At 39.5% G+C, this 12,133-nt stretch overlaps 1 protein-coding gene across 1 annotated transcript; it reads right to left on the reverse strand.

Moving 5' to 3' along the window:
• Positions 1-148: 148 nt before the first annotated feature.
• On the reverse strand, positions 149-7,570 carry LOC141591793 (protein LOW PSII ACCUMULATION 1, chloroplastic-like). The gene is made up of 9 exons (XM_074412257.1): positions 7,216-7,570; positions 5,382-5,485; positions 4,772-4,907; positions 4,398-4,629; positions 4,039-4,196; positions 2,037-2,225; positions 1,490-1,590; positions 643-739; positions 149-418 (listed from the first exon to the last, which is right to left on the reverse strand). The coding sequence occupies exons 1-9, from the start codon at positions 7,456-7,458 to the stop codon at positions 344-346; spliced, it is 1,335 nt and encodes a 444-aa protein (XP_074268358.1). The 5' UTR covers positions 7,459-7,570; the 3' UTR covers positions 149-343.
• Between the last annotated feature and the right edge of the window lie 4,563 nt (positions 7,571-12,133).

The raw sequence follows: 12,133 nt of genomic DNA on the forward strand, positions 1-12,133 counted from the left end.
CTTTTGCACGAGTATTGAATTTAGCCATTGATTTCCCGAACACCAAACAGTTTGAATGTGATAGCGCAATACTAACATTGAATGAAAACATGATACGAGGAAGAGAGGACAAGGGAAGGCACCTCAGCGTTTATTTTGAAACGCAACATGAGCCTTCAATAGATAAAAAACTGTTAAAAAGAATCAATGTTCATAGCATCCAGTATCCTAGAGATTTTGCTTTACAAGCTGGCACAAAGGCTAGCATCAGTCATACACAGTTAATACTCCGTATAATTTAACAAACTATCCAAATGCCAAAAGGTTAACCCAAAAGAATGCGGTAAGATAAAGAGTAACAGCCTCATTTTTCAAGTTGGCTCAGCAAGTCGTCCATCGCAGGAAGCTCTGATAAAATTTGTTCCCAGTCGGGCATTCCCTGAAAATGAACACAGACGAGGTAACGACTTTTAGTAGTCTGCGATGTAACAAATAAAGCTGAAAACATGCCTCAAATCCATTTTGTGTACAGCATAATTTAAATTCGGTCTATGCAGAATAGAATTGACAAATTCCAGAGCAAAGGGCATTATAGTCCAAGTGACTTCTTCATAACTAGAGTTGTCAAAAACAGAATCATGTACAAGTCGATCACAAACTCACCCTGCCAGATCTGCGGATACGACCATCTAGGCGTAGTAATATGTACACGTCCTCACCAGGTGTAACTCCTTCAGATTTTTGTTGGTCCTTTATCCACCTGAAATAAAGATATACCGATGAACAAACATGCACATGCATCTCAATGCAAACATGTTAACTATCGTGTATTTGAGAAACTATTTTGGTTAAGCTTGTATGAAAGAAAATCTCCGTCTAAGCAAATGCTAGTCTCCTAAATCATGATGAAAGCCATCCAAAGTAATTTAATTCTTATGGAAACTAATCATTTGATTACACTCCAAAAGAATTTGACAGTCACGGAAGAATAAGAATTTTGCAAATTTTCGACAAATCAATGATCACTAGCTTTACTCCCAAATATCAAATCCAGAACAATAATAGAAACTTGGAATACGGAGATGAAACGTTAGCTTCAAGCCTTCAAGTGGACGAAGGTGACATATTCTTACAATACTAAAGTGATGGCAGGATTCAATAACACAAAAGCCTACAAAAAATGCATTAAATTATAATTTCATCATTTTTTACGATCAATTTTCTTATTCTTCGATTCAATTTCCATGGAAGGGCCCTGCTGACGTTGACTATGTCGGTCTACTATAACCAGATGATCTCACAAAGACACATCTTCTATCACCATCGTTTAAGTCAAGGTTCATGTAATTATCAGAGATAGGATTCTTAAGATACAAAGCGAAAGCAGCGTGTGGATAATTGGAATTATATCGCCTAACTAAGCTTGACGGGCATGTGAGAGTGTGACGCAACTGTCATGTTCCCTATTGATCATCAATTTAGAAAACCAGAAAACAGGTAGTTAAGTCACCTTTCCCATTCTCCTGGAGACACCGCCTCGGCCTTGAACCGCACCTCAGCTTGCAGCTTTGATTTTGCAGTTACAGACTGAGCTCGTTTCTCAAATTCATCCTGCCATGAATATAAGAACATAAAATATACTGGTGTTTCGGATTGTCAAGAACAGGGTGGGAACACATTTTCGTAATTACTGGATGTCGTGATCAGAACATAGCTAACAACTTAACGTTTACAATATCGTTACAAAGGCAGGATCAAGTTACTATTTTTTGATTAAAAGCTACTTAATTCCATTTCTGAATTCAAATCATTTGCTCTTGCGAAATAAACCGAAGTAGTCTTCTTGCTTTTTAAGTTAAATTTCCTAAATCTGACACATCTCCTTTTCCTCACGTAATCATTGTTGTTTTTAAGGGTACTCTCATAGACTCATTGTTTCAAAATTTCCCAAAATGGATATTGCAAAATCCAAAGAAGCGACTGAAAGGGAAGTGGTAAGAGATCAAGTATAATTGAAGGGATTAGTAGTTCAAAGTAAGATTTGGAAGAAACCTCACCCCTATAGAAGGAAGAGCAGTAGCAGTCTTCTCAGAACTCCCAAAGCCTTTCTTCACTACTGGAGCTGCCTTGCCTTCACCCCAAATGACAGGAACTAAAAGAACACCTCTTCTAAGGAGTTCACTCCTAAACTTTTCGGCTTTCCGCATTGCCAATGAAACACTCTCCTTTCTCCCAGCCAGAATTACCTAAATGTTCCGCTAATAAAAGGAATATTAGAACACACGTAAGGATATATAAGAAGAAAAATGATTAGCTCGAAATGAAGACAAAGCCCTTTACGAAAAAAAATCATATTAGAAGAAAATTTACCAGTTTTGAAGCTTGTTATCAGATGCTCTCTGTCTCAGAGGATAGTTTATGTTTCATATAGTTTACATTTCGTTTTAGCCATGTGTTGTGACTTGTGTGGTGGAAAGTGAGTGCTGTACTATTGAGTTCCTACTTCATATGCATGTGCATCCATTTAAAAAAAAAAAAAAAAAAAAACAACAACAACAACAACAACAACATCAGAGCCTTAATCCCAAAATGATTTGGGGTCGGCTGACATGAATCATCCTTTCGAACCGTCCATGGGTGCACGCACGCCTCAAAATGCGAATAAAAAAGGGAAGATAAAAAACAAAAGGGAGAACGAAAATGTAATGGAAAGTCAAGGTGAACTTAGGGGTTTTAAAATCGAATTCCGTCTTTCTTTTATAAAAACTTAAAATTTAAATCGAGAGAAAAGATTAAAACGATTTTTAAAAACCGAAATAGAGTTAAGGATCCGGAATGAACCAGGTAAAATCTATAAGAAAGTGGTTGTTGAAAAAGTGTGTAATAAAGGGGAGAAAAATAAATAAATTAATTTCTTTAAATTAAATAAATAAATAAAAGCACTAAATCATCAAAAAAACATCAAATACTAAAAATCCACATGTATCCTTTCCCTCCATTGTGCCCTCTCCGTCACCATACTCTCCTCAAGCCCCGGAACTCTCATATCGTGCTCTATCACTCTCAACCATGTCTGTCTCGGTCTTCCTCTGCCTCTAGGGACCTTTTCGGTTCTCCAAGTCTCCGGCCTCCTAATCAAAAGTGCGTCCATAGGTCTCCTTCTCACATGGCCAAACCATCTTAGTCGGTTTTCCATCTTGTCCTCTATTGGCGCCACTTTAACCTTTTCCCTAATCACCTCATTCCTTAACCGATCTTTCCTTGTATGTCCGCACATCCACCTCAACATGCGCATCTCCGCCACACTCATCTTTTGAATGTGACAATGTTTCACGGCCCAACACTCGGAGCCGTAAAGTAGGGCAGGCCTAATTGCCGTGCGATAAAATTTTCCCTTTAATCTTTGGGGCATATCTTTATCGCATAGAAACCCTGAAGCACTCTTCCATTTCAACCATCCCGCTTTAATTCTGTGAGCCACATCTCCGTCTAACTCCCCATCTTTTTGAATAATAGATCCTAGATATCTGAAGAAATCCGAACCCTCAACAACATTCCCATCAAAAATAATACTCCCCGCCTCTGTCGATCTCAACCCCGCCACCTTAGTGAACTGACACCTCAAATACTCAGTCTTACTCTTGCTCAGCCTGAACCCACGAGTCTCTAAAGTCTGCCTCCACAATTCCAACTTTCTCTCCACCCCCTCTTTTGTCTCATCAATCAACACAATATCGTCAGCAAACATCATACACCAAGGGATGTCGTCCTGAATATCCCTTGTCAACTCATCCATAACTATAGCAAAGAGAAAAGGACTAAGTGCGGAACCTTGATGCACCCCGATGGTAATAGGAAATTCTTAAAAACATCCAGAAGAAATTATCTGATATTGTTCTTAAAAACAATCCCTTTTTAAGCTCATGGCTGAAATATCTTAAAATGAATAATGGGTCACATTTATCATTCTCATGCACTTAGTTTACTTTGCAAAAACAGTTTTGTTCAAGAAATTATTGAATGTGAGTCAGAATGTATGATAATACATTCAGCACTAACCGGTCTTGCAGTATCTCGCAGCTGCACAAGTTCCACCACGCGGTTTGTAGAAAGCCGTAATGGTAACCTTGACAGAGTTTCATTTCGAGAAATTTGCGCTAGCTGCTCCTCCTCTTTCTTATTCTCCCACAAAAATAGTGCCACCAGAACTACAAAACCTGCACATCGCTGATTTCACAGCTACATCATACTCAAGAAACATGTTGATACTTCACATACAAAACAGATTTACGGAAATCATTCACAGAGATTTGCTTTAGTGGTAAACCAAAAGCACTACCAGACAGCATATAATTTCTCTCAAGTTACCAAGTGCCAAAAAAAAAACAGTGTATATTAGAGAAAAAAAGATGTCTAACCTCCAATATTAATGCCTGCATTTGTAGCTGTGTTTACAAGATCAGGAGCATTATCTCCTCCTTGAATTGCAAGGATTAACCGCGGTATTGTGAAAAAAGTTGAAATTCCTGCAGCTGCGGCAAAAGCCACATAAAAGAATCTTCTAACTCCACGGAATGGAGCTTGGACTTCACTAATGAGCTTGAGGTCTCTCCTAAAACTATAGCCTATATCCTCACCACCAAGTCTTGCCTGCATTTTGGATAGCAGGAGTAAATGTGTCAAGTTCATGGACTGTATGAAAACGAAAAGTGAATGGTGCGAGTATATGTGAGGTCCATTGTCCATACAAACAATAAAAATTCAAAAAGAATCACAAAAGCTTGCCATTGACCTCTTCTTGCAACTCCTTGAATTCTGGTGTTGCTCTGAATGAAGCCAAGTCTGGATCATTGAGGATGGTACCAAATTTGAGATCATATTCTTTAAGAGCAGTGCGCAAACACTCAGCAGCTTGCTTTCCTTCACCCCTACCTCAAGGAGAGAGGATACTAAAAATGTCAGCTAGCTGATGCATCGGATGAAAACAGAAAATAAGAGAGTTGACTACTGAAGGTTAATTGGTGTAGGAAGCAAGAGACTGGGTATATTGAACCCATTGTTTCAGAAAGATGTGGATACAACACACATAAACGTTGCTAAAAATATTAAAATTCAAGTTTTGATCATTGTTTCCTATTTCATACACTACAAAATGGACACCTCCAGTAAAAAACCAATTATATGAGGTTTATCTTGGAATTTCGAAGTACATTGTAAATTATCAATATCACTCAGTAAATTATCAATATAAGTCCCAAAACATAATTGATAGCCAAGCCCCTTCTAACTATTTTTTAACAAATGTACACTACACTTATCGGATAGTGCCTGATCATTGATCAAGTCAATGACAACCTTCGAGTAGATTGCGGATATAGTCCAGAAGCAACATAGATATCTACCTGTAAGCATGACAACATGCTTTATTGTAAAGTGCTGCTTGAGATTCCATAACATTAGGATTCAATGTAAGGGCCACATCGAACTGTTCTAGTGCTTCTCTAACCTGCAAATAGTAGTAACAAATAGGTCAGAAACAGAATCCTAGAAAATTCAGTTCAAGATCAACGTGATCAACAAGATACAAAACCTTTCTAAAACCAAATACACTAACAGCAATAGGCCTTGGTCCCAAATGAACCGTCATACGGAACAGTCAATGAACCGTCATACGGAAAAGTCAATGCAAAGTGGAAATCACCTACACGAAAAATCTAAAGAAAAGCGAAAGAGATGGAAGTGGGAGAGAAAAAAGTGAGAACAAAAGTGTGAATACTTAAACAATAATGTCCGGGAAAGCTTAGAGGAGATGCAAACGACAACAAGATGTGTGATAAAAAAACAAAGGAAAAGGTATTAGGGTGTGCTTGGATAGGGGGATATGGAGGGAAAGGGAAAGGGAGGGAAATGGAGGGAGGTGATTTCTTTTGTTTGGTTAGCAAGATGAAGGTGGAGAGATTAGAGGGGAAGAAAATTGGATCCCGCTATTTCTCAAAAATTACAATCTCTCCGACAAAGGAGAGATTTGGAGGGAGAACTTTTCCCCTACCCTCCTTTTTCTGTTCCTCCTTCCCCCTCCCGTCCCTTTTTCTCCTCTTTTGCTATCCAGATAAGGCCTTGGGGAAGATAACAAAGAATAGATGCAAATACAAAGAAATTTGAAAAATGGCTGCAAATTTATAGATTGTTCAAGATGCCTGATCTAACAACACAGTTCTCCCTCTGCCTCGGCCATTTATTAACGATTTCATTATATCTCTATCTATTTTGACAATACTGTTAGTCTGTAAATTGATCCGTCCACTTTACAATTTGAATGACTTCTCGTCCAATAACAATAGCCATAACTAGTCTCCTCCTTACTCATTGTCTTAGTGTAAAAAAAGAATGATGAACATATGCCTAAGACAGTCGCAGACTAAATATATCTGTTGTAGAAAATAACACATACCCTTCGTCGCCTATCAAAACCACATCCAAAATCCCGACAGCGTACGAATCACTTGTCCCACATTCATGTCCCATATTGTGTCCCAATACCTCTCCTTTCGTCGAATCATCCATAAATCTTATAAAAAGATTGCCTATATCATAATAATTGGACAGTGGGACACAAGATGGAACATAGAGTGCGATAGAGGATCAGCTCTCGTCTCCACACTCACTCAATTCAATATCAGCACTACTAATTCACTGATTACCTTTCCATGTTTCGAAAACTTCACCATAATAATTTGTAGAGCACTTATCTCTATCAATCTACAATTGCTAAAAATAAAAAACACATCTGTCTGACATATTTTAGCAGTATCTAAGGTTTCCAACAAGGCAAATTCTCATATCAGACCGCCTTTTCCCGCTGAAATTAAGACGGAGAAAATGTTGTCATTTTATGAAAAGTGACGATTTTATTACCGTTTTACAGCTAAATTTGTTCACATTTTGTTAGAAAATTGTTCTCTGAACTTTTTATCAAAAAAGTTCACATTTTCTCCGTCTTAACTTCAGATGGAAAAGCCTTGTCTTAAGGGAGACGTGTTGAAGGAGGCAAAGGGTATCTAATTTCATCAATTACACACAACTTTCATCAAATTTTCAGCACAAAATTCATAAACTCAACCTACCCATTTCAAAATTATCATCAATACAGCAAAGAATCATCAAAAATCAAGTAACCCAGATCACAAAACCTCATAAATTTGAAAATACAAAAGGAAAGAAAGAAGAGAAACAAACCCTTCCTTTGGAAAAAAGAGAAAGACCCAAATTAACACATGATTCAGCAGTCTCAGAGGTAGTTTCTTGTGATGATGATGGTGAAGAAGAAGAACAAGTAATGTAAGAAAGTTGAAGCCTTTTTTGTGCAGCTGAAGAAAGTTGAATCCATGATTTTGTTGCAGGTGTAAAGGTTGAATCTTGGGGTAATTTTGATAAGGAGAAGACAATTTGATGTGGATATGCAAATGAAGTGAGTGCCATTGCAAGATTTGAGCAAGTTTGAGTGATTTTTTAAGGGTTTATGGTTGGGAGTTTGAGATCACTCTATCAACAATTGCAAGTCATTGTCAGTTTGTCAGTCTTGTGGATGGTACTCCTGAAAATGCGACCTGGTCGGATCGGGTGTGGTTCGGGTTGTTTTTATCATTTTATGCGTTCGTTAAATGTTACGAATTAAATTGACCAATAACCAGCCCGCTTCTCTCTCTAACTTTCCTCTCCCCCCTCTCTAAAAAAAACCCTAACCTAGCTTCTCTTGTTCCACCGCCTCCACCCTCCATACATTGCCTCCCTTCTTCTTTCCCTACCCTATCGCCGGAGATGGGTTCTTCCTAAGCCTAAGAACCCATCTCCGGCGATACATCGCATCTCGTCTCTTGATATCCCCAATAATTATTTTGGTTCCCTCCACCACTTTTCCCTCTCGCCGGAGTTTCTGTTCTGCCCGTCGATCTGTTACCGGAGATGGGACCGTCTTGGCTTGTCTCTGGTGCCGTGTTTATCGCTCTAAATTTCTAGATCTTCACCACAGTTTTCTCACCTTTTTCTCTACCGTTTCGTTTTGACTCGGTTCTTCGTGGTTCTTGCGATCGGGTTTCTCTTTTCGGTCTCCCTTGTTTCTCCGTCTGTTTCTTTGGCTGTCTCATTGCATGCAACTTGGGTGGAGTCGTTTTTTGCTCTTGGTAATGGTTTTAAAGCCTATCACTTGTCCGGGTTTGGGTCCATTGTCGTTACCATCCCTCCGATACCTTGTCCGGTCACCGTTGATATTGTTTTCAACGCAGGTGATCCCCCCCCCCCCCCCCCCCATTCCCCCCACCCCTGGTTTGTGACACCCCCATACTCCAAGTGCCTTACCAGGACCACTCAGGTATAAAGCTGTCACCATCTCGGTTTCCCGAGGTAATGATAATCAAAAGATAATAAAGAAACAACATTTAAATAGTATAAAGTTTAAGTGAGTGAATACAATCCAAAAACCAAACTGCCAAAATACGGATTACATGTTCTCAAAACAACTGTCTAACAACTATCAAAACTACAATGGAAGACTCTATCATCGATGGCGACACATCCCGCCTAGCCCTTGTATCTCAACTTATACCGCTCAACAACCGCTCACCATTCCCGAATGGATCACCACGATTTTCAAAACATTTAAACGGGGTCAGTACTAATCACACAATTTATATAACTCAACAATACAACAAACAATACAGCTCAATCGTCACAGATATACTCTGAACTTCATCACCAACTCCACAATACTGACTACACACTAAAGTGTGTAGCCCTGTCAGAGCACCCATCGCAACAGGTTACTCCTCGCCGCCAGTGGGGGACCGCAGCCGTTCCCACCTAAGCCCCGCTCATCTCCATCGAGCGATAAACCCAAATCCATTAATGTGCACATCCCTTATGTGGCGGGTTCCTGTAAGGCGAATCATGGGCGTGAAGCCACTCCCGCAAGTGACTCCACTCAGCCAGGGACGCACCCCAAAGAACACAGACAGATACAATCAATCACAACTACTATCAACAACCAAATCCAACGACCGTCACAATACGAGTATGATAATATTCAACAATCAGAAATCACAACCAACATATCATGTGACTAATACTGAGTAGGGAAACCCTACCTGGAATGCAATACAATCAGACGATCTTGTGGACAAGGCCCTCGGGAACTGCGTCCGCGGGATCCACACTAGGCATAATCGACTCGAGGTTCTTTCGAATCGAATTAAGACATATTAGAGTCGCCACCAAGTTTTTTGGGAACTTGGAACCGTTCAAGTCAACTTTACACCTTTCATCGAAAAGCATAAAGCCAATCGACTACGAGTGATTAAAGATAAAGACTTGTACCCTATATCACTCGATTTGAATGACTCTCGTAATCCAATGGTATTTAGACGGATCCACAAACCATAGATCTTGAGTAAGGGGTGAGGGTACACGTGTTGGGAAGCCCATAAGGACACCCAACCCCGCCCATCAATAACGACCTCTACTAAGTCAAGTATGGATTTCAAACAAGGTCATAGCTACTACGATATATGAAATGCAAACATCGTTTTAACCCTAACATGTGAAGTTTCTATGTCGATTTAGATGCAACTAAACTAACTTTGTCAAAGTTGTAATTTAGCATGTGGGTTGATTGATCTAAGCAACATATGAACGAAAGCAAACAAGGCTTAAGGGGAATGGGGAAGCCGTTGGGATCTACCTATTACAAACCAGGCATTTCATGCCGACACAACAATAAATTAAAGATACAACTCGATCTAAATACAATTGCTACATACAAAACCGTACACGATACATTACACGGCCATTCAGCCTAGGAAACCGTGCACAAGAGGGGTGGCCCACGGCTTACATGACTCACGGCCTTGGGTCACTCCTCGTGATGTGTGCTTTCACTTAATCTCATCGAATTAGACATAGGGCTACGCACCAAAGCATGCATTAGCATAAACCGGGCCATGTTGCTTTAAACAACATGCGATTTACTACGCTCTTACATGCATTGGGACACAACCATCTAACCAAACAAAACTAAGGTTTTTGAAAGAGGTTTTGACTCGATAAAGGGAAACTAACTTGAAAATTACAACTCGATGAACAAACGATAAATTACAAGCGACAAAACAAATAAAGAACAAACGATGCAAAACAAACGAAACAAGAAAGATCAAAGGACACGGCCAAATCACGGCCAAACCAAACACGGCTACCCTAGGTCCTAGGTCAGGTTCATTAGTTAGATCAATTGATTGCGAAACGAGCTCGAAACAAATTAGAAAACAAGTTAGAAACGACGTTGATCGATTTGAAAAGATACCTTGCAAACGCGCATTCTACACGGCCTAAAGGGGTCAAATTAGGTCAAATTCGCTAATTAATTTAACTCATCGAGTGTTAATAAGAAGGTGCTAATCACGCACTCTTATACTAGCGAGAAATTAGGTGAAAGAGCGAGATGCATTCAATTTAAGTTACAGAATCGTCGATTGATTTTAAAAGCTATGTCGAAGCACCTTAACATGTCTAATTAGGTTATTTAAATGATCGAATGTCGCCTAAATAAGTCATATGTTAACAATCACAGGTCAAACTAACATGTGAATGGTCCTAGGATGTGTCGAATTGGCCGAAACAAACAAAGGGTCAAAAACGAGGAGCAAAGTTAGAAGTTCGTTTTATTTATGTCCTACCTTGAACACGAGGATATGTAAATGAGACGGGGGTGTACGACCGACTGATGTAGCGGTTTCTTTCCCATCTCAAGTCAACGCGGGTGTTCATGGTGGTACTTTAACTCATACTCGGACTAAACTAGTTTCATAGTTAATTAAACAATCGATAAACAAAAACGATAAACGAATAAAAACAAACTATAAAAAACAAACATAAAAAAACGAAATAAAAGGGAGAAAGAGGAAGATTTGATGCACCCTCAACCTACATGTATCGTTGACACCGTCTTGGGTCGTAATCGATGATAGATTTTATCTCGAGAGGCCGTCGTCGACGAAGAAACAAAGCAAACACGCGTTTTTATCGAATCTGGACAGCAACTTTCAAACAGCGATTTCTCCCTCGTTTCACGATGAAAATTCGATTTAAAAGATGTTTTGAAAACTAGAAAGAGAGGAGAACAGAGATCTTAAAGCAACCCCTGCTCGTTTTGAGTTATTGGGCACGAAAAACGAGCACAAACAGAACTGGACAGACAAGAACAAACCGCGAAAACAGAGTGTATAACACTCTGTTTTTCGAGGGATTTCGTGTACTCTCAAGGGCAATTTGGTTCATAAATCTTTGTCTAATGTGTAGATGGATGTTATATGGTTAATTAGGAACAAGAAACTCGAGTTTTGATGGAGGTTTGGAGGAGGAACGAATTGTTTTTCGAAGAGGACACACAAACTGTCTCAGTTTGGATGTCGGTTTTGTAGAGGGTTTTTGAGAGGCAATTAGGGTTTGTTTCTGAGGTTTAAAGCTTGTGAGTGAAGGTAGGATGTATGGAGAACTTAGAGGCCTGAATGTATGGTGAAGGGTGGGTATTTATAAGGAGTTAAAGTAGGGTAAAAGGGAGGAGAGGCAGACGGGCTCGGCTGAACATAGCTGCTGTCCAGCAGCTTTTTGGGGGTTTTCTAGGGTTCGTTTGGGGGTTTTTCTTGGTGATTAAGGTAAGGTAATATGGGTAGGATATTAGGGTATGGTTAGGGTTAATGGGCATGGGTTTTGGTGGTATTTGGAGCGGGTTTTGGGCTCGGGATTCATCACACAAAACAGGGGGTAGGCTTGGTGTTTTGCGCGGGCTGTTGGGGGTGATTTGGGATGGGATTTGGGCCGTGGTTATGGGGTTCGAACTGGGGTTGGATGGGTAGTGGTCTAGGTTGGTTAGTGTACTCGAGATTCGTGCCAATTCGTAAAGAAAACGGGCTCAAAAACCGAGCTAAAATCGAGCTCAAAAACACATGTTCAAAACGAGTTCTTTTCGATTTTCAAATCGATTTTTCAAATCAATTAACACATTAAAATAAATGATTTTTCAAACCAAATATACTCATAAAATGATTTTTCAAATCAAATATTTATTTTATTTTCAATAAAATAAACTTGGGAAAATAAATTCAAA

This window comes from Silene latifolia, chromosome 7 (genome assembly GCF_048544455.1).
Source record: "Silene latifolia isolate original U9 population chromosome 7, ASM4854445v1, whole genome shotgun sequence".
NCBI lineage: Eukaryota > Viridiplantae > Streptophyta > Magnoliopsida > Caryophyllales > Caryophyllaceae > Silene > Silene latifolia.

What these genes read in the sequence shown, in the direction of transcription:
- LOC141591793 (XM_074412257.1), bottom strand. Translation starts at nt 7,458, where the DNA reads ATGGCACTCACTTCATTTGCATATCCACATCAAATTGTCTTCTCCTTA. An exon ending in GCATGTTGTCATGCTTACAG is followed by an intron (nt 4,908 to 5,381) that starts GTAGATATCTAT and finishes TCCTTGAGGTAG; the next exon opens with GGGTGAAGGAAAGCAAGCTG. An exon ending in TCTCCAGGAGAATGGGAAAG is followed by an intron (nt 740 to 1,489) that starts GTGACTTAACTA and finishes TCTTTATTTCAG; the next exon opens with GTGGATAAAGGACCAACAAA.